General features: G+C 39.2%; 1 protein-coding gene across 1 annotated transcript in view; it reads right to left on the bottom strand.

Annotated features, from left to right (window-relative positions):
* The window catches only part of THSD7A (thrombospondin type 1 domain containing 7A), a 337,784-nt gene that overhangs the window by 53,162 nt on the left and 260,173 nt on the right, over positions 1-24,449 (bottom strand). Inside the window, 1 exon segment of the mRNA XM_078860548.1 lies at positions 14,949-15,082. Coding sequence (XP_078716674.1) covers positions 14,949-15,082 — 134 coding nt within the window.

The following is a 24,449-nucleotide window of genomic DNA, read 5'->3' as shown; positions in this document are numbered from 1 at the left end:
ACTATGGGAACTGATATGGCTGCACCGAAACCTTGAGCAGAGGTGAATGCTTAAACCTGAGCGGCTTATGTCGCCGATAACGGCAAGACAGAATTAGATTCAATATCTGTTCACTCGGTGTGTGGAGAAGCATATGGTGTTTTCATATATATATATAAAACGTGTCAGTAAAACAAGAAAATGTAAACATATGTCACATTGAAAATGTGCAAATGATACGTGCCCCATTAGTGAGAGAGTAAACACATCTTCCGACCTGCATAGACAATAGTAAATATTTTGCCTGTTGAAAATATATTTCTATAAGTATACATTTTTCAAATTATAAGCATAATGTGATTAATGCCTTTCAAAGAGAGCATCTGCTAATGCAATGTGAATATCTCATAGGAGAGCAATATGCATGTGCGGCTTGTGACAATATCAAATTAACCATTGGCAATAATGTCCCGTTTCATGATTAAATTCCAGTAGGCTTTCTTCGTATATAATGTTGATTGAACATGTCTGCGTATTGCGTGAGTGTGCGTTTGATTCTTTTTTTGTATCCCTTCCACATGTGGCAAACAGACCATGACTGCCAAACAACACCACTGTGAGAGGTAGAAAGCACTCGTAAAGGCAATTGCGAGCACATGCATAATTAAACGCAAATTACAAAATTTAACAAGCCCTGTATGATTTTTGGTTCGGTAACAATGGGAATAAACATCATGCTTCACTCTATAGCAAGGATCTATTTCCTCTGTGGAGTTTTCTCTGATCTGCTTGGGTCACATATAAAGAAAAAAACTGCCATCTTCAATTGCGTTATACTATTAAATGTCTACTAACATCTACTCGAATGTCTAGAGGTATCCCAGTCAGTCTACATATGACAACAGAAGAGTATATATGAATCACAAAACCCCTTTAAAATGTTTTTACCCAATACATGCTAAATAAAATAATATATATCTCTTTAAACAATCGAAACAGGTTGATATTTTTTACAGAGGCTTTTCATAATCAATATAAATATTTAATACATTTATTACAAAATGATAATGATAATTTAGGGACGACTGGTAAAGCTTAAAATAAGATGTACACCTGGACAGAGAAAGAAACATAAATGTCTAAGCTATTTATTTTTAAATGCCATTTGCTGGCTAGGCACCTGATTTCAATCACATGGATCCAAGTGTTGCTTGATGTTTTAAAGACGGGGAAATCAATGCTTTCGTTAATGCCTAAATCGGTCTGTGCTCATGCCATTTGCGAGCTAACTCGGCCTTTATCTTTCAAGGCACATAAAATCCCTCATCCATTACTTGAGGAATTGCTGTCTCAAAATGATCGACCAGAAAGCAGAAGTCCACAAAGAGTTGCAATCCATACAGCTAAGTTACTGTGCTATAGGAAAACATTAACCAATGAGGCATAGTTTATTTAACAAATGTCGAACTTAAATCCAGACATTCGCAATTTGGTAATTTTCGAATTTTGAAATAATATATTTAATACTGAACAAATAACATGGTTCCCAAGTTAAAAGGGAGATATTGCACAGCACAAAATGCAAAGTATGCAGAGTGAATGGAATTGTATCAATAAAACTTTCATAATTGATGAGGCGCTTCATTAAAATACTGCTTAAGCTGAAATAATTATACTTCCAATGTAGATTTAAATTCTGGCAAACTAAACATAAAAACAGCTGTGGGACAATTTAGTAATTTTCTTCAAAGGCAATGTCATTCATTCCCAGTTGAAGAAATATCAAGACTGGCTTGAAGCTGTAAAGGTAAAAATGGTTCCACTTTGCAACATATGTGAGAATATACGTGGAGATCACCTAATTTTGCATCCTTTTAAATAAATTTAAATTCGGATTTGCGTCGTACCTTTCAACTCTTATATATTGAGTCAGAATATTAGTTTAAAACAAATGTAATCGCTGTAGGCAAACAGGAAATTGCACACAGCTACGAAGTATTATAAATTAATATCTACATCTTATTATGTTACCTTATTTAACCTAGTAACTGAAATGCATTCTGTCCTGACGTCTCTTACTTAGTTATTTGTGGACTTGAGCGATGTCCTTTTTGTCTTTATTTGACAGCGTGATGCACTAAAAAGGAGTACTTTTTTTTCTTTAAATATAAATTGTGCATGTATAAACATTAACAAAATGTGTTTGCCCTGGTGATCATTTACAAGAGGTGGTGATAATCCGGCATGTTCATTGGTCAATATAACTCCAACATTTAAAATAACTCAACATTGTACTAAAACACTGTAATAAGTATATTATATCTGTATGCTAGTTCACCCTATAAGTAGTTTCTCCAGTGACCATAATGCTTTAAAAATATCAATACCCCGTTTATAATACTTTTAATTATACAAACAACCGTTGTTCGCCAATAAGTGGAGGTGACGTCACCACGGCTATTGTTCCAGGCGAGGTGTACCTTGAAGCGTGTTCACAGGAGGTCAGCACCACCTGTGCTGCCCAATGTGCCAACTTGCTCTGCATATTAGCCACCTGGTGCGCCACATGTTGTGAGCGTCGCTACCCCTGCCCTAAATTGTTGCTGGAGGGCAACTTGCCTCCAACTTTCCAGTAGCATCTTTCAAGAACCTCCTCCATGGAGGCCGATCTTGACACCGCTGGTACTAGTCATCAGCAAGTACAATCAGCTCAACGTCCTTCTGGACCACATCAATACATCTCTTCTCCTGCCCATGTCGTACCCATTAAGCCCCATCAATCTGGCACGCGGTAACTTCGCATGCGGCTACATGACTCAGCAAACGCAGCCTAGCCTACCGGAGAAGCTCTCTGATGGAACTGTGTCTAAATCGTTCAAGGATATGCGAGCTCCTCACACAATCCAGCCTGTATGTACATTGAACTTCTTTCGCACTATTCGTAGCCAACCATGCTAATCGGAGGTGCGGGGGAGTTCTAAAAAAAAAAAATCTAGATTTAATAGTGACTTCCAAATATCAGAAGAAAAGGCGTTCCAGACGGCTAGCCAAAATCCACTGCGAAGATAACCGGAGTGAGATGGACCATAGGCAGCCCACCCTGAATGTTCCAACCTAGTACAGATATGCGTTTAAAGAGTGGGCAGAAATTACCAGATCATATGTATACATAACATGATTAACCAATAGGGAGCCATCCCTTAAACACACCCAGGCATTGAGCTTCCTATTATATCTGTACCAGATGGGAATTCCAGTGGCACATCCCTGGAAAGCTTCTTGAACTATGTGGTAAAAAAAATGTTAAATAGTGCAGGGGCCACAAGACCATCCCTGTTACACCCCCAGGGCAAGAGAAAATGGCTCTGACTCCAGGCCATGCCGCTTTACCCAGGCCTGCCCACAATTATGAAGGTCCGTAATGATTGGGAGTAGAGGTTCAGGGATTCTAAAAGAACAAATAATAACCCAGAGCCCTCGCCTATTCATGGTATCATAGGCCTTTGCATGGTCAATAAAACAGAGATTTAGGTCCTGTTGAAATGCTTGTGCCATTTTTAATGGGGACCACCAAGGCATCCTTCTAATCCTGCAGAACTATCCTTCAGATCAAGATGTTTGTAATGATGTGAAATAACGCAGTCTGCACACGAACAACCATCCTTCCTCAGGAGCAGTGGCAGCTCGTGACATTTCCACTAGGTGGGGCTTTTGTGAGTGACTTCTAAAACTATGGCGTTCTAATTAAGAAAAACTTCGTAATGTTATTGCCCTTCTCGTGAAAGTGATATAACTGTCTTATCTACCAATGCTGTTCCCATGACCCTACACAACCACTTTGAGACTACCAAAAGCCTAGAGCGTGTAGGCTGTGGACCTTGCTATGTTTGTGCCACCTCGCGTTGTGATATCGTCACTACAGCCATGGCCGCCTTTTCCCATCGCCCTGAATGGGTCTCAAACGGCGTGGCTACAAAGCTGCTAGCTAATTGCATTGAGATTAGTGTGTGCGAGGGGCTGTGGAAATACTCAACATTGTACATGTACAAAGATAAAGATTCCCCGTAGAGCCTTGACAGACTGTATGGGCAAGTGCTGTTATCGAGCACCGATGAAGGCCAGAACGGTACACGAGGGGGTGGGTGGCCAGCACCACGCCCCACCGCCTATGTCTCCCCAGCGACGATGTTTACACACCGTACCAGGTATTTATTTGAGGCCGAGCCGACCTCAGGGAGGCCCAGGACTGGTTCAGATAATCGTCACTGGTGTTGGCCGTGAGCAGGAATCGAATCCGGATCGCGGGGTTCATAACGCAGCGTGCTAACCGCTACACTATCGCTCCCTACACAGATACACAAGCAACATTTTTTTTAAAATCCTTCAGCTCAAACCATGACCAATATTTCATTGTGCTTTATTTTTTTCCTGCCAGTGGGAATAGCAAACCCATCCAAGTGGAAATTGTTATTTTACTTCAAATGTGAACGCAAGTCCAAACACAAACAAAAAATACTTCATATTGGTTGAACTAAGCCTACTTATTAATATGTACTATAAACTGGTAATTGAAAAAAAATACAGCCTCCAATATTTATCTCAAAAGTATATTTAAATATGTATACTATGCAAGAGCACACAATGGATATGATTGAAATATTGGAATGAAGAATCATGTTTTTTGTTCCTTAACAAATATTTAAGTTTTGATGACTCCAAATTAAAAAAATGTCAGTCCTTTGCACGCGCATTTACCCAAAAAATTTAAAATTCATTAAGCTTTGGCTTGAGGGTTCAAACGTGAATCTGCAATTGTCTTGCAATTTCATTCGTGGGTAAAGGTAAATTAAACCATGAAATGCCACGTTCTTAAGGGGGCATTACAAAGTGCTGTTGCTGGCACGAGTCCAGTTCCATGGACTCCTGTTTTCATGGCAGCACCAACAGTAACAGCTTGACGGACAGCTCCAGCAGCAGCAGAAGGTTCTGCTTTTGTAAGCGTGTTACATGCGCATTACACGTGTTACGCGCTTATACCCGAGCAGCTCTCGGAAGCATCCTACGCACTCGCCCGCGGAAATAAGGACAAATCCTTTTGCACATTTTTAGCGAGGGATGCTTCTTCAAGACTCCCCGGTATGACTTTTTTTTTCTCGAACACAAAATGTATTGGGTTTTGTTATCTGTATAAATAAAGACCTTAATCTGTGTGTCTCAAAAATGTCTAGGGTACTTCCCGACAAGGTAAAAAGCAGACATTTGGTATATAGGTAGCTTTTAGGACACAAACAACAAATCTGAAAATCCGGGATCTTTCATATTAAGACCCCCGTTCAAAATACAAGATCGCGGGTTTTTTCGTTTAATAGAGCGTTAAACAGCAAATGCAGTTGAAGCGAGAATCATTGTTCTACCTTTTATTTTTCTTGAGATATTTCGGTTTCAAGCAGGTTTGAAAGAAAAAAAAATACGCATTTTACGTTTAAATCTAAATAATTCGAAAACTGTAAAAGAGTTTCCCCCCATAAAGTATTACTTTCATTATTTTTTGTTCTTTCTAATAAATCGAGAACATAATCTTTAAATTGAGCGGTTTCCGATTGGTACGTCTTTAAATATAAGAGGTTTAATCAAGTCCTCAACAATTTTTGTTTTTTTTCGGAAAAATATTGTCAGGTTGAGTAAAAATATATAGTAGTTGTTAGTGTCTGATTTGAGATTTAAAAAAAATTATATCAGGTTAATTATTTAATTTATTGAAAAATGTTGCCTGGCGAAACAGGCTTCATGAACTAGTATGTAATAAATGAGTATTCACGTTCCGTCATCTTTTTAATTTAGTCATTATTAGCACCCATTCTAACTTAGGTTATTTTATGTCCTGTTGGCTTTCCGTTGTCTTTATTTTATTGTTTCAACTTAAAGCAGTTTTAATTCCAGTGTGCATGGTGTAATAGGTTGCATCACCTCCTCCAAACTTGAATTGCATATTGGCTGTGGGGACTTACCAATGTACATAAAAAGTATTGGATCGATGCGTATTGCACGTGAAACAGAAACATGGACACTGACAAAGAAAATGTAACATAGGCTCAAAAGTGAAGGATGGTGGAGATGCATGCTTGGAATGATACTGGGAGACAGTGACATGTGCGCATGGATTAGGGAACATGTGCAAGAAGAAGCGTTAAGTGGCAGCCAAAGGAGGGAATGTGCCCGAGAGGACGTGCACTGTGGAGATGGGGTGATGAGATCGGCTCGTGTGTCCGGTGCCAGGCAGACTGTTGCATCGTGAGACCGTGGGAGGTGAAAATTACATGAGGAGGGCTTCATCCAGCAGTGGATTATGACTGATGATGATGATGATTAGACTACTGATGGGCCATCTTCATGCTAAGCCCTAGGCTATGCGATGAACCAAAGTGGGCTGGGCCAGAACCCTCTTCAAAGCACTTGGGAACGCAGCACAAGATTACTGCAATCTATTTTGTGCCAGTGTTGTGCCTCACCGAATTAGATGAACAATAAAGTCATATTTTGTTCCAAAATGAGTTTATTTGGTCAACCACATTTGCTGTTTGTGGATGGTGGCCATTCCAGGCCCGCTGGCTGATGGATTTTCTTCGAGTGATTCACCTGGCATCGGCAAACAACAGAAAAGCTAAAACTCCAAAGCAGATGGACGTTTTGCTAATGTACATCGTGGCACGTAGAATGAATACCAAGATATGTGGAAGAAATAAAGACTCATGTTAAAGAGCTTAATTTCAGGTTCTGCATTCTTGTTACTCAATACTAGAAAAATAATATGTCAATTGTACTTTTAAAAGTAGCACGAATAGTGATAAAAAAATGGAAAAATTCTAAAAGATTAAATTCTATAAAACTTCCAAAAAACACCTACAGATTGTTGTTAAAACATGCATAGATATTCTAAACATAAATGCAATTTAATTTGCTTCTTATGGGAATTCTATGTTTTCTGCACTGCTGGCATATGCTTCACGTTACAAATCATCACAGACACTTGCACGGCATTGGACTTGCACGTGAGTCAACGTGGCATGTGCCAATCATGTAAACTGACAGAATAAATAGCTTCGCTGGACAGAAAACCATATCAGAGGTCTGAGGGTAGGAGCCGTATGAAATGTGTTATCTACACTGACCGTCACTGAGCAGCACCGAGAAGTATTCGGAGTCCATCATGAGCTAAAATAATAAATATTTATTCCCTCCATATGTGGAAACCTCAGCAGAATTTTCTTCCTGAAAAATGTTAATTCATTTTATACGTGGTCAACATTAAAACATGTTAAAAATACACAATAGAAATGCATACACCGGACCATTCATTCATAAATTACAAATGAAAATGCTGAGCTACACTAAAAATATAATGTATTTAATAGGAACAACCAGGGTCTTGTGTCGAATATATTAATGTCTGCACGATTGTATGTTGTGCAGAGGCCACATACAGGTCAAGACACCCTCCCCCCAGGCTAGCAATAGGTCTGTCTCACCATTTAACATAATACAGCATGGCAATTACAGCCATGTAAGAAGAGCTTTCTTCAACTAAGATCCATGATACAGAATCATATGAATGTAGGTTTTATATATATACTGTATATACATAACAAGAAAGCAACCTTAGCTGGCTCCCTACTTTGAGTGCAGCCTTTGGTTGCTCAAGCAAGGGTGTTGAAAGAGCAGAGATGACATTTGTTTCAAAAAATCAGGTCTGGAAATTAATCAACCGATTTTCATGTATTGTATGTTGAACTTCTTTCGCACCATACATAGCCAACTGTGCTGATCGATGAGGCAATACTCAAGCCAAATAACAATTCCCAGAATTGTATTGAATGTAGCATCAGGGAATGTGAGCCTGTATAATAAATCTATACATGCCTTTTTTATTACCAAACAAACTAAATATACATATTTATCAGCTAATAACTGAGATATATATTTTGTATAATACAATACAACTCTTGAGGCCTGAACTCTTTCAAAATTGTTCACTAAATTAGAGAGTAATATATCATCATGAAATACTATTAAAATGTGTTGGCCTTTTATAATGGCATTCTATTTTGTATTTAAAGCATACTATAAAAGATGAGCATTGTAAAGTCTAGGCTTAATTTATTCCCCTCCGTGTACATACAAAAGTCATCTGCTGCGTGATTCTATACTGCAACACGTAATAAACACTTTATAGATTGTCGTAATGTCGAAAGCTATCACGTGCTGCACCAAAATCACTCGATCACCCAAATGAACAAGAACTCATTTGCAAAAATAAGTCAGGATGCAACTGATTGCACTCAATAAGTCAGGATGCAACTGATTGCACTCAACTGAGGCCACTTGTTAAATCACCAATGTAGATTGTGGAAACGATTAGAGGAGGCTCCAGGGCATGCTATTCCTATACATATCCCTTTGCTTTTGATGCTTCATCAATAATTTATGTTTGATGTTTTGAATTGTTACGAATATAGTTATCGGGGGGCCAAATATTAAGTCTTATTTACAATATTTCCTTAACTTCCACTTTATCACTTGATGGATAATATGGATATACATCGTCACATCTATGGAAGCAATATCTAGTTAAATACCAGTTATATATGGTAGTGATATTCAGTTATATATAATTTCTTCTGGCAAAGCACTAAGTGTAGTTTACACTCCATGGCAGTCTGTCAAGGATTATGTGAACCTTATGGCGGTACCCCGGGGTACCATATAATATCCGTGATGCAGTCATTTTTAGTCTGTTGTTGTTTGGCGATGCGGCAATCGACTCATCTCGACGAGCTGTACACGATGCACCACTACGGTGCGTACGAGCGTTCAGGGTTTCAGCACAATCGTCTTCGCTGCGTTTCGACATCGCGGAGTAGCACTGATTTCGGATTGATTGGTACCCCAGTCGCGGGGTTAAGTACAACCCTGGAAAAAACAGTGTCCCAGAAATAAAATATTTAATTGCCTCGGCCATTTTGTATTATTTGGTACCCCGGGGTAGCGCCATAAGGATTATATATTGCTGAAAACCTAACTCCAAACAGCTCAATGTGACAAACTAATTTACAAGTATTTGGGTCCCATTTTCTGGAATATTACTCAATTTCTGGGGAATTGCTGTCAAATTATCTAATACAAGAATACATTTCTAAGGGGTCTTGTGAATCCTGATTTCAAATGTAATGATGGACATCCATTCAACTGTACAGTCATCTCTGTTGTTGTGTCTTCTATTGCAATGTTTTTTCAACGCAATTTTTTGCTGTTCTAGAAATTATGTTACCATTAGGTTTCTCTGGAATACGTATCATCATTATCAGCCATGATCTATCCACTGTTAGATGAAGACCTTCACATATATTTACTCAACCTGACAATATCGCAATGCCATAATCAAACTGATGCTGCATATGAGCTGATCTCACCACTGTATCTGCTGGGGTCATCCATTCTGGCACATTCTCCCAAGTGGCTGCCATTCCATCCGCAGTCTCTGCCATCTGCTGTAACTCCTTTTTACGGTGATTCCTGCACAAGCCCACTTCATTTCCTGAACAGTTAAAAATTATACCTAGATTCACGTTTGCTCTGCGATCTGTACGTTCCACTCTCTGTCACTCAGTGTCACAGCAGTCACTGATTTAGCACATTTTTACATGTAATCTTAATGCACATTTTCATTCCACTAAATTGAACAAAATAAATCACGGTTTGGATCAGATTTTAGACTAACAGCAATTGATCAAGCTGACCAAAACTCGCCAATGAACGATTATCTGAACAACATACTGCACCGATTGCAAGATCTAGAATGACATTTTGGAAGCAAGCACAAAACCCTTTCGTGATGCGATTCCAGCAATGTGTCCAACAGACTCCTGATCAGCGACCCCACCATCAGACCACCCGGTTTCGATCTTCCATGGCATCAATAGATGCAGCACTCAACCGGGTCTGTACAAACCACGGCAGATGCGGATACTTAATGCACAATTGGAAGATCAAAGACTCTCTTGTGTGCAGCCGTACTTGGAACACAATGTTGCACTACCCCAAATGCAAACGCTAATAATAGGCAGAATATCTCCAATTCACCAACTCCGAGACAAACAAATAAAATGGCTGAATTGCTTCAAAGTATTTTTTTTACAGTTGCTCTTCATGGCCATACTAATCACTTAAATACCACAGAATTATAGAGCGACTTATAAATACATAGGAATACATCAGAAAAAACATAGAAAATGAGAACAGAAAGACACTCAAGGTCAGTGGCGGAGGGAGCCGAGTAACGCAGGGACAAAATATCCACCCGTGTATGTACAGCAGGCCAACAGTCTACTGAGAGTCAACGCATCAGCAGAGATGCCTATGCAGTTGTTGTTAGTAGCAGCCAGTCCCGGTGGAGTTGTTAGTGACAGCCAGTCCCAGGGAAGTCTGGACAAATATGATGGGACAAAACACACAGAGCAACCATCTCAAAAACTCACCCAGCCATCACCACCACCCATCGCCACCAACCACTACTGTTAAGTAAGTATTGAATTTTTTTTTACCAACTCAGGCCCACTGAGCTGTATAGCTCTTTTTCAGAAGAGACCTGGCCATAAATAACAGCTCAACGAAGTGGCTTATCATCATGTGGAATATGTTAACAGGCAAATACTTTCAAAGCATGTTTCTAAATGTGGAGGGAAAAACCGGAGGACCCAGAGAAAAATGTATGCGACCACGGGGAAAAGACACAAACTACAAATATACAGGCGTCAGGTCTGGATCGAACCTATGACTTCCTGTATACCGTGGCGCCATAGCACCAGACACATCAGTAAGAACATCGTGGAAGAGTCCAAACATTTTTTTATGAAACAGTAGCAGGCCACACTCTAATCCCCACACCTTGATATGTTGGCAGAATAGACCCCAAAAGACTAATAATAGCAGATTCTCCCTTGGTGTAATGGGAAGCACACTGGACTTGCAATCCAGAGGTTACCGATACGGTCTCCCGGCACGGCAGTTAAAACAATGGGAACGTTTCTTGAACTTCCCCCTCCCCCTGCCTCTCTTTATCCAGCAGTATGAATGAGTATACTGCACAATGTGGGTAATCCCATACCTTCCAAAAAATCTGGCCAGCATGGAATAGAAGGCAAAACACCCTCAAGAGGGGCTCTCTTAAGCTCCCTCTAGGGGATGTCATTTCGTCAGGAGTCAATTCACCAAGTAATTAGATAATAATAAAATTGAAGAGCTAAACTTCACCTAAAAGCTACTGAACAGTGGAGAATGGTGGATGACAAGAAATGGACTGTATTTCAATGCAGTTCCCAATGATGCTGGCTTGGCAATAAGCTTGGATCAATTTATTAATTAGAACCCATTAATAACATTATGTATGCATGGAATTGGGTGTGTGGGAGATTCAATTACAGTACTTCTGATCTCTGCAAATGATATATAAATGTTACATGAAGACGAATGTAAAGGAGGAAAAAGGAGCAAAAAAAAAAGAGAAAATAAAAAACAGAAAATAATAACTGATTCGTAAATTTTGTTGTTATTTCTAAGTTAAAAAAAATCTAGATACAATTATCTGCAAGCCAAGACGTGGCAAAGTACTGTATTCTATTCTATATTAACCATTTAGTCATGTTCATTTTTTTACTTATTCACAATGTAATGTTAAAGTTATTATTGTGCCATGGGTTTAATAATTTAGCATGATTAAATGCTATGTTATGCATGACATCAAGCCATATTATGCGTTGTGCAACTGTGCAGGTATGCAATTATATATACATGCATCCTGTGTGTATTAAAACATATGATTTTAACAATTCACTTCGTTGGTGATTTGAATTGTTACATTAATGTCGACTGGTGAATTCGAGGATGTATACTTTGTTACCCCATTTTTACTTCTTGTTTTGTATTATTTATTTCATTACGGTCTCATTTGTATAGTTTTGTTAACCTCATTTGCCTAATTGTAAAATTATCATTGTATTTATATATACTTTGCACGAATAAAAGCAATATTGATTCTGACAAAGGTGACTTGATGTAGCTTCAGCCTGAATTATTTATGTTAATTGATTAATCGATGCATCATTATTTCCTTAATAAAATAAAACACTTATTTTGCACATACTATACTGACTTACACTATGTACATGCATTCCCTTAAACTTTTTCAGATAAAAAGAAGTGGGTGGTAATCATGACAGACCAATGGGGGAATGCTCAAACTTGTCATCAATCTCCACGTAATAAAACAATTAAAGTTAAATACTCCCACTTTGGTCAATATATGGCCTCACAGCTGTGAGATTCATACAAAAAAGCACAATACCCAATAAAGGAGTAATTGCAAGCGCTCTACAAGGAACGACCCCTTTAATTTACATCACAACTGAAACCACCCATGGTACACAGCAATAAACGTTAGTAGGTAACAGCAGGCTTGTATAAGGCAATACCGTTCTGCAAATTAATATTCTCCTTTGATTATTGCAACCTGTCGAAGAGATATAGTAAATGGTGAAGTGTCAATACACATGATGTGAATTAAAAAAAAATGAAAGCACAAAATTGGCTCCAATGGTATATTTTTGGCACCGTTTACACCGTCGTATGTCATGTGTTCCAGCATCCAATTCATGGGGCAAGATGACAGTTATGGAAATTCTTGGCTTTTTATAATGAGTTTAATAGAGTGAGCAATGTCAGTAGCCTTTCCAGCAATGTCAGCAGCCCCACCAACTGCTCCTTCCCATATGGGTATGGCAACACTATTTTCAATATGGCACATTGCAACAAAAACTCATCACGTATTTTCTATATGAATGCTAACAAAAATATACAGTGTTTTCTGACCCCATTATATCAAGGAACATTCTTAGTATGTTGTAAGTGTCATGATTTTCTTGTCGTTGGTAAAACCAGAGCTGCACCATGCTGATGAGACCAAAAGGTCAAAACACATGTCTGGGGAGAGCAATTCTCACCTCTAAGGTGAGAATGTGTGCATATGTGTGGATGCTCGCGAGGAAGTCACCCTCCAACAATGACAGAGGGCAATGCTCAAGACAACGAGCAGAGTGCCCAGCTGCTAAAACGCAGCAAACTGGCACAATGGGCAGGACACGTGGTGCTTCTGCCAGTCAATTTAGTCGGTTAACCCATAACCCTTGGGTCTGTTCCATGACCTCCTGCTGGCAAAAAAATGGTCCCAAAGCTATAATGGCTCAACCCGAGCTATGAATGCCTTGATATTTGCATTGCCTCTGTGCTGTTCGCCTTCCGGCGTTCCCTGGTTTTACACTGGTGAGACAATGCCATAAAGGATGTTGTCTCTGGTGCAGGCCAATCAGTGGCAAAGACAATGCATACGTAATTTTAAAGCACATTTCTTTGCATGTTTAACCACAAGCATGTGTGGTTAATGCAGACTTGATGACTCGCAATATGTGTCTGTCTGGTGCCTGAACAGCTTAACACCTCCTGTATTATTGCCGGAAAGGGTAAAGCCTATTCTTTTGTCATCAATGTGTAAAATTCCAAGGGAATGTGTTTCGGCCATTCTGACAATCTGCAAAAGTGGCCCTATCCGTTATGCAGTTTAACTTACTTCATTGCCTATGACCATTCCATGCTAAACATTCTGGATCTCATCAGATTGGAAGCTTGGAAGAGATTAGCTTTCTCAGTAATTAGGGAGGTGATCATCAGGACTTGCCAGGGTTGTGCGAGATGGCCAGGAAATTGCAATGCTGAGTGTCACCTCCGTATATGATTCGGTTTCTCAAAGTGCTGTGGTTTCTTCTTACATGCTAAATACTCATCAATGGAATCTCCTAAATATCTTAATGCAGGAGTTTTAAGATTTACTGAGGATTTACAGGGGAACACATTAGCATTAGCAGTATTGCTTCTGTTGCTTACAATACGTTCCAATCTAAATCCTCCAAGCAAAGATCGATCTATTAGGGTGATGAAACAACAACATACATTTACATTTGACAAGTAACAAAAATGTGCCTCAAAGGATTGATTTTAACATTTGGAAAAACAAATTGGTAGCAGTGCAACTGATATCTTGCTGATGAGTGTTAAAATTACGAAACAATTTCAAGATTTTTTTTTAGATGCACAATTGGCAATATATATATATCTCACAACCCCCATAAAAACATCAAAAAGGTTCAAACGAGATGGAGCCATTCGGTCCATCCAACTCATTAGGGCAGCAAACCAGAGACACGCCAGAAACTCGCGCCAACAAACACATTCCTGCGGAGGGAGCTGGTAGGAACGTTGGGTTGCTCGGTCAATGGCCAGGGTCAACGGCGGCGTGGTGTATTCCGCAAATATGCCCGACTATGAGGGCGGGCACAAGCCGGCGTGAGTAGGTTAAACGTTGAGTTTTATAAGGGCACCACGGGGTGACCAGCCCCTCCCCACCCAGCCCGACCCTCCCCTCCCCACCCAGCCCCTCCCCACCCTCCCTACCCAGCCCCTCCCCACCCTCCCCTCTCCACCCAGCCCCACCCCTCCCATTTTTGGATGCACGACGGACGGACGGACACAATAATTCCCTGTGGGCTGGTGGTACCAGGTGGTTCCTACCAGTATTATCCAAACTCTGTGGTCTGCCAGTAGCGGGTGGGGGTGTATACTTTCTATGTACGACACTTGCTGTGTATGATAAAGTAATGATTTGCACGTGTACATTTTCATATTTTGTCCTGATATATATTTACATCGTTGGAACATGAGAGGCTATATGCCAGCCTCCTCCAACAACTGGCAGCATTGCCTCTAACCCTGCTTCAACGTGTTTAATATTATATGTGACCTGTATATACATGCTATTATTTTTTATGATGTTTGTGATGCATTATGTAAAATATTAATAGACTCACCGAACTGGCCGTGTCTGTGACCCTTCTCCACAGCTGTCAGTGGCTCCGATGCGCGTCACATGGCACACAGTCCAGGGCTCAGAAATCCACACATGCTGGCCACACTCACTGTGACACGGAACAGCCTCGTACACCTGTGCACAAAAACAAAGATCCCCCCGTGTATAGCCTGAAAAGACTGTTGGGGCAAGTGCTGTTAGTGAGCACCTACGAAGACTGGCACGGTACACGAGGGTGTGGGTGGCCAGCAACACACCTGACCGCCTTTGTCTCCCCAGTGGCCATTTTTTTACACACCACACTAGATACTCATTTGAGGTTGAGTCGACCTCGGGGAGGCCCAGGACTTGTTCAGATAATCGTCACTGGTGTTGGACATGAGCGGGAATCGAACTTGGGGCGCCGGGTTCGTAGCGCAGCATGCTAACCGCTACACTACCGCTCTCCACACTACCGCTCTGTGCACACACCCCCATTCACACACACACACATGTACATACGCGCATTCAAACTCATGCACCCACACAAGCACACAAACGTGTGCATATTAATGTGACTCAGATGAACACGAGTGAATCAACACGGATCCAGACCTGCTCATTAAATGGCATCAATCTTGGACAGAATATTACACAGCATAAGAGATCACAAAAAAACGCTGTACACAGATGGGGTATGTAAATTACAACATAGTTTGTGCTATACTCATAGCCACTGGCACTAAACGCATCGCAGTTTAAAAGCGAATTAACTTTTATCCTCATGCAAATGGAATCATTTCAAAAGTGATACTGAAGTCATGCATATTACTTCCACCTTGGTCAACATCCAAGCAAGTTCATAGCAACCTAATGCATTTATAATGTTCATGAACAGACTAAAAATGAGGACAACCATGAGTTCACTTGTTCTGGGTCTACACATTTGCCTTATTGTGCAACAATAGAAGATGGTGCATTAAGTATTCAGGTGCACATTGGCTTTGAGGGACAATGCTCTTTCCTGAAAAGAATGCAGTGATACGAATTTATGGGTAACAGTATTTTCTTTAAACTGTGTTAAATTCAAAATTGCATTTTCAGTATCCATTAAAGATTGCACTGATTTTGGTAATGTACCCTTTTATGCACTTTGCATTTAGATGGCCATATTAGTTCTTTAAATTGAAATGACTATAAATACATAAAAAGAACACATTGTAGGCAACATTGACTTTAAATCATCATTAATGCATATTACGGTTTGGTGAGAAAGTATTTTCCTTATCGTTTCTTTTTGACACATTTATAACAATACTTATCCATAGGTTTGTCTGGCATAATATGCATATATAATGAATTTTAGTTATTTATGCCTGTCCAACATACCCCACATATTTATGTCGTGGTATGAACGCTGTTCGGCATCACACTAAACACTTTAGTAGTAATAAATCGTGATAGACCAATGCTCATGTCATTGACACGTGTTAATATCATGCAGCAATATTAGTGACAGTTAAAGCGCAAATAAAAAAACGCATTGGAAGATGCTGCCCTGTTTCTTGCTCCAGATACAAATGGTGAATGACGGCAATGGCATAACATCGAATTTCTGACCAAGATAATACCATATAGTATACGTAAATAGCCATTCATTACCGTTACATTTGTATAGTTTACATATATTTTCCATTTTTATACTTTCTACTCCACATCGTAATGGGATGTTTTGCTTTTTAATGCAAAATAAAACTATCACAATTCATTATGTATCGGAAAACAATCAATGTCACGATACATATTAATTTTAGCATTGTATATTTGGCATATAATTGCCGATATTTCAATTTAAAAAGAGTAGCCATGCCCGACATTGGCACTCCGAGAAAATGAAGGTCATAGTTAATGCCGCAATCATGTGTGGCCTTTGAATGAAACCTTATTGGGGAATTTGTGCTCATTGTTATACGTTGTACATCAGCACACTGGTATATGTGAGTCACTAATAATCCAGAACTGAATGGAACTTCAATCTCAAATAAATACCGCATTTATGTGTGGGGCCCTAAAAGGAGAGAACTGATGGGGTTCTAATAATACAGAAGAGGGTGGTGAATTACTGACCTGTGCCTTTGGAGTCACCGGGGTCAGCAAGCAATAAGGAAAGAAGGGAAACAAAATAAACAGAGAAGACTTGTTTAAACAACCCTACATGATTACATTTTGCACGATACATGTAACTTGCCGAGTGATGCACAACAATTTTGTATGGTGCAGTGGAAAAAAAATACAACATAAGATTTCCCAAAACCTTCACGACCATTGTACATCGTAGTAAAAAATAATAATGTAGATATACACGTAACAATCAATGAATAGTTTTTTTGTGTTTAAAGCATACAAGGCAAAGCTCGAGGCCAGAATATCATCACCGTCTCTCGAAAGCTACATCCCCAACGCCTTGTACAGGGATGCCACATCCCTGCCAGTCCAATTGAGGTGGTGATTTTTTAACCAGACGGGGAGAACAACCCGCTAAAGTCTGAAGCATTTTCTGGGCGAATATGTTCTGCCCCATCCTCTGAAAAGCCCCCCCCCCCTTCACACCCTCCCAATTCAACATTTCAACTCCACCATCAACACTCTCCAACCTCCCACCACAAGCCCTGAATTAAACTGCCATTGATTTTCCTGCCGGTCATGGCGCAATTGCACCACTCAGAAAGGGACGATTAATCACTCTGCAGGCCGGTGCTATTTATCCATGGCACTCTGTGGATTTCTGGTGCCCTGAGCCAATGCTCGGGTGGTGATGTGGTGACCTCCTAAAGGCTGTGGGGTGGATTATCATCCCAGATAGTAAAACACACAGGGCTGGCCACTGCCAGCAAGTGTTCTTTGGCATATACCACAAAACCTGATCTGATTCATACTCTTTGGTTCTTTCGGTAACGTCACGTAGGTATAAAATAAAATACATTAAATTGTCACGACGTTTCGATTGCAACACAAGCAATCATCATCAGGTGGGAAAACCTGAAATTTTCTTGCTGTGGTTTTCCCACCTGATGATGATTGCTTGTGTTGTAATCGAAACGTCGTGATTTAATTCATTTTATTTGATACCTACATGACTTTACCGAAAGAACCAAAGAGTATGGATCCCTGCAGTCACGAAAACTTCAAATCTAAACTGATCTTATTCGTTTTTTTCAGATGTGATACACTCACCACAAATACCATGTAATGTTAACTTTGTATAGAATTTATGTTGCTGGAAAATTATGTTTATACAACATTGTCTGGTGCATTGCTGTGAATAGAACACTGAATAAAATGAACAAAAAAAACTGTCCACTTTGTTGCTTTGCATGCTCTCGTAAACTTTGAGTTGCAAGCAAGTGCATGCATAGTTGGTCTACCAAATTGAGAGCAATTTGTGTAATTAATAGGTTTAAAACATCAAGAATGAAAGCACTTAGCAAGCACTAAAAGAGATCCAATTCTGTTTCAGTGTAGTATTTTTGTTAATCGCTACTGAATCACAGTATTTTACACTGAAGGTGTTGAGGGTGGTAGAAAGAAGAACCAGCGGAATCTACATCTACAGAAGATTATACAACTTTAAAGCCTTTCCCCGTGATTTGTGTACATGCCGTTCAACATGTTTGGATCAACAGGAGTAAAGTTTGACTTACAAACAAATCGACTTATGAACAGACATCTGGAACGTTCGTAAGTAAAGGAGTTCCTGGATAGTGCATTATTGTGTTCTGGCTTACAAACGGATATCAAGAATGGAATCCGTACAATGGTCGGGGACTGACCTATGCAATTGTAGAGCATTCATTGTAAAGTGGTTAGGTTGATTGAGCCGAGACAGACATATTCCATGAATATATAAAGTAGTATGATAAAGAAAACACATAATAGTTCATGTATATCTATTTGCACATTGGTATATGTAAAACTTTCAAAGTACAGTCCATTGGGTGGCTTACTACAGTTTGAATAACATCACAGTTCCAAATAATACAATACCGCTCAAATAATTTACAAGCATAAGAAATTACAAATAAGTCTCTGGCACAAGGTAAAATAACATTTGTACATTAAGTAGTATAATTTTTTTCAGGATATTCAATCTATGCATGCATGAAAATGAGTAAAATATAGATTATTTATTTCAAGTGTATAAAGCACTGACTTAAAACTTTCGTGACTGCAGGAATTCATATTCTTTGGTTCTTTCGGTAAAGTCACGTAGATAGAAAAAGAATGATAATAAAATTGAATAAAAAACAAAAAACACTAATATAGACTGTAGCCTGGTTCTTAATCTGAGTGAGTGTACTGGAGTCTATAATGTAAACTAAGTCCCCGGTGCCTCCAGCACGTGCTCTCTCTCTCATATCGTCTCCATCTCTCTCCTCTCCGGCGTCTACCCCCTGTTCCAAGCTTTGCACCTGTTCGTCCCCAGATGCACCCGCTCGATTCATGCTTCTCCCCTAATTACAGCCGCCTCTCTGGTGCCTGATCGACGTCTCCCCGCTTACACCTGTGCTACCTCAGTTGCACCCTCCCTTCGCTAACCCCTCGCGTTACGCCACTACACATACAAGACCGTTTAATATACGATAACCATCTCTGTAGGTCATCTCTGATATTAAATAATACTGTTGACGTGTGAAACTAAAGAAGAATTGCTCTGCAATCATTTGGACTCATCGTCATCGGCCATGATCAATCCACTGCTGGATGAAAGCCTCCCCAAGCCATCACCATCTCTCACGGTCATGCAGTGTAATAACTATCCAACTAGCACCTGAGCATACGAATTTACATTACATAACCTTAATGGGAGCATTAAAATAAAATGAATTATCGGTGGTAGATGTTACAAAGCAAACATTGATTTATTTAATTATCCCATTCCCTATACACTGACAGCTTAGTCAATACTATTAAAAGTACATTAATTTTAAAAGCTGTAATTCTATTCAAAACATTACACTGCTAAGTTAAAACTCTGTGAAAAATCAGTTTAAATCATTAGGATGAAATGTTAGGCTGCAGAAAGTCATTCTAGAAGAAACGCACCATCTTAATTTGCATATTGGTAAATCTGTAACTATGAATAAGCTAATGGTCTGTTTCATCAACATTTAAGTCTGTCAACCAATGGCCCTTCTGGACATCATTAATGTCGAGCAGCAAGGCAAATCATGTCCCATCATCAACCTCTCTGTGTCTCATCAGCAGGTTGTGGTCTGCTGGCTTGTCTGGTGTTATAAAAGCCTTCCATTAGCACGTTTTGTATCTCTACAGTACAGAACATTGTCCAGATCATTATGAACTACTGCTTGTATTGTGGCAATAAAAACAACGATGTTACTTAAATCATGTATTTGTACAAAATGTTATCCACTTTGGCAGAAAATAATGCATTTGTACTTTCAGAATTTGGGAGGTGGAATGGTGCCATAAAATATAGTGGCCTGAATTCGATTCCAAGCCATGGCTAACATCAGTCACGAGTGATATCTTATCTGCTCCTGGACTCCCCTTCACTAACCTGCATTGACCTACATGATAAAGTATGGTCAATCAATCCCCAACACAACAATTTTACGAAAAGATACAAGTTGTGCCAAACACATAGCCATGTCGTCTAATATGTTATTACCGATAGGCAGATAGAACAAAAGCTTTAGTGTCTTAGAAAAAACAATATTAATTGTATCTGTTTCAGCAGCCAAGATGCAATGTATCTTTGAGAAACAATCTATAGAAAAATATATCAAACTGGTTTACATTTCTTCCACTAAGGCTGCAGAAATATTTACAATTCTTGCAAACTCATACAATAAATTTACATATTTTTGAGCCTCTCCCTTGCATAGCTACAATGCATTTTATATCAACATTTTGTATTGCTTCATGCTCCACGTACATGTGCGATGATGAATGCCTGCAATGATACATTTACAGCCCCTTGTCAATCCACTGTTGGATGGAGGCCTCGCCACACCGTGTCGGAACATGAGCCACGAAGTTATCCCTCCATCAATATCGAAATGGACTCTTGTTTATATGTTTTGCAAGGATTTTTGTCAATTTATAATAGTTACATAAGCATGGCATTCTGGTGACAGGAAAAAAAACACATTGTATGTATTTCTGGGCTAAAGGTGGCATTTCTTTGATGTTCTCAGTCCACATAGCTATCCTACTTCCCATTATGACGTTTTGCAGACACACATGAACACAGATATAATTCACTTCAGCTTATGTATTCACCTTTTTATTTTTGAATGGTGTGTTTACAACTCCAAACCTAACTGATAATTTCTAAACCTGAACATTGTTCATGCTTTTAATGCATTATAGCTCTAAGAGTAATTACCTACTACTAAGATTATTAACCGACTGCTCTTTCTCCTCTGAAGAAGAGGCATTCTGTTTTGAATGTTCACCTATTCTAAATAATGTTCTATTTGGAGGCAGTATGAGTAATGAACGTGTTCAACATAATGTTTGGGTTTCAGTGGATGTCCAATGAAGTGAGCTTGTGGTCAATTTCATATCAGTTCATTTCGGGTAAGGCCAACTGAGCTAACAAGCTCTCCTTCAATGGTAAACCGGCCAAAACGACTAATGTGGTCGCATCCAGATGTACCGAGTACAGCAGGAAGACGTTATCATCCATTGTCAATGTGGTACACTAAAATGTATGGGCTGGTTAATGAAGTGTTAGATTGTTTTGATAAATCAATTTTCATTGCTAACATGGGAGAGTTCTGCAATCAGCCAGGTGTCTGCCTCATAAGTTGTAGAGTTTTCCCAAGGGTCATGTGGCCACCAACACATACTCACATATAAGCAGGACATTGACAAATACACTCAACATTGTTTACTGCATATAGACAACTACATTCAACTTGTGTATTGGATCTGCTCTGTCTGTAAGAATGATGAGTTCTAACCTGTATTCACATGTGACGATATTAGCAACATGTGTTTTTTTCCCCACGAAATTATGGTTAACACTCATTTATTTAAATGTACTATGTATTCTAAAATCTGTTCATATATGTATATATAAAGGCATATTAGTAAGAAAACATATACCTAAGTGTTAGAATACTAAGTATAAACCATTTTGGCTGGAATTCCCCATTAAAAACCTTTAATGGAACTATTACCAAGCAAAGGTCAAATAGAATTAGATTTCACAACCTTTTATAAAGCACATCCATCTCTCTGCCTTTATTGAACTTTATGTGTGTTCTTAATACTTTGACCCCAGCACTGCATGTTGTGTAGCGACCTGTTTAATAGTAACATAAAGTGCATACAACACTGTTTTCATAAAACATGAGGATTTACAAATTCACACAAAACTGTGTGTGTGAGGAAGCAAGAGAGCACATTGAATATGCACGTAGTTTTGTTCACTTTCTGACACAGCATGCGGAGGCCTACATCCATCAGTGGATTGACTTACACTGCTGTAATTTGTTATATTGGGTATATAAATTGAGTAACTATAAGGTGTGCTTTAATCATGCTAAGTTAAAAACATATTCACAGATTCAAAGGTCGTTTGCAAAATATTGCACGTACGTGAAGCATAAACCAAAAAACAAACTCAATTGCTTGAAGACAAAATGAAGTTTGCTGTAATATTTCCATTACACATACCCTAGTCTTCAACTCATTTCCTCACCTCTTATCTACAGCCTGCTCTCTTAAAGGCAGACGTCGGAGCCGACGATGCTTCATGAATTTAAACGAGGCAAGGGGACTGAACCGAGCCTATAAGCCAGCATCCACAGCCAATATGCTGGTCTTTTTTAATGCTTCCCTGGATGGCGAGGTTCACATTCAGGTAATTGAGTTTAGAGGCTGTCGCTAGGAACACCGTTTACATTGAACAAACTCTGAAAATGTTTAACGCTGCATTTCACAGTGCAAAGGCCCTGCCAATGTTAAACGGCGTATAAACCAATTGAGCACAATTAATTCACTACCTCGGTAAGAGATTGATTGTATAACGTTTGGTAGGAGAAAAAAATGCTGGGGATTTTTTTAATAAATTACATTGCACATTGTAAAGTAAATTTAATATAAGCTGCACCACAGATGTTCTCGTGATAGACACGTTCAGTAATTGAATTATGATTAGCCATGTTTCACTCTATCGTTCAGTTCATATTGATTGCATTGCCCATTCATGTATGATCAACGTCGTCATTACCCTATATTGCTAACGATGATCATGTTCGGATCTTTGCCAATCCACTGCTGAAAGAAGTACTCCCCCCCTTGCATTGTCGGCCATGGGCATTGTTTGACCGCCCTACAGAATTCTGGTCAGTGCAGGTTGGCGAGGAATTGGTTCAGATATCCCTCACCTCCAATGTTAGCCACGGCTAAGAATTTAACTCAGGTCAACTGGTTCACAGTCGGGTGCGTAAACCACTGCACTACCATTCTCCTCCACCTCGCGTTTATCTATTTTATATATTTAGAAGACCATTCGGACACACTCCCAAGACATAAATATAACACACGCTGCATTTAAAGAGACTCATGAGTCTGTAAGTACATTTTCCAAATTCACTCCTGCAGGTTTTCAGGTGGATACACATCAGTTGTGGTCAAATTACATTCTGTAAGAATATTATCGAATCAAACCATATGCTTAGAAAGTTTGGGTTTGCTGACTTTTTCTAATGAACTTGGATTTCTAATAAATCAGTTGTGTTTTTCAACGAGTATTCAAAATAACAGATGTAGCCGAAGCAGGTGATTTATGATGATACAATAATTTTTACTTGAATGTTCAAACCATTTACATATATTTGACTTGCACATTGTATTTAACGTCCATGTGACCCATGCAATGCTATATAAGGATACGAATTAAAACAAAACTCGTGCTACCATGACGAATTCAGAAATGTGTTTCAAACCATAACGAGCATAATGTAACATGAAAATTCGATTTTACCAACCTAGCACGACGGAGAATTGAAATAAAAAAACCTCAATATACACATTGGTTGTGAAAATGGGCTTTATCAAAGGAGATTGAAAATTGTCTTAATGGTATTCTATGCTTGAGTATAAGTGATTGGGGATGGTAATAATCTCAATGTGTGAGCATGAACACTTTCCAATCACTGCGCTCATACCAAATGAACCCTACAATTACTTTCCACCCTGGAGCATCTTATTGAAAATTTCAAATGGTCAAATTTTCACATTTCCTTTGGGACGAAAAAAAAAGATGCATTCCAAAGAAGTTTTACTTTTCAGGGAATGATGTACGTAATGTGATAAGGGCTATATGACCAGATAACTGTCAGTAGCTCGTTGACAATTACTATCACATGTTTCAGTTGTTCACTATCGGTATGAGCTAATAGGTAGGACAATCGTGAGCAGTATAGAACTAGATGTTTTTTTTTTAAAATTTGGTGTTAAGCTGACATTTGTATTTAACAAAAGCAGG

This window comes from Lampetra fluviatilis, chromosome 10, assembly GCF_964198595.1.
Source record: "Lampetra fluviatilis chromosome 10, kcLamFluv1.1, whole genome shotgun sequence".
In the NCBI taxonomy this organism is placed as follows: domain Eukaryota; kingdom Metazoa; phylum Chordata; class Hyperoartia; order Petromyzontiformes; family Petromyzontidae; genus Lampetra; species Lampetra fluviatilis.
This window is presented reverse-complemented; position numbering and strand designations above follow the sequence as displayed.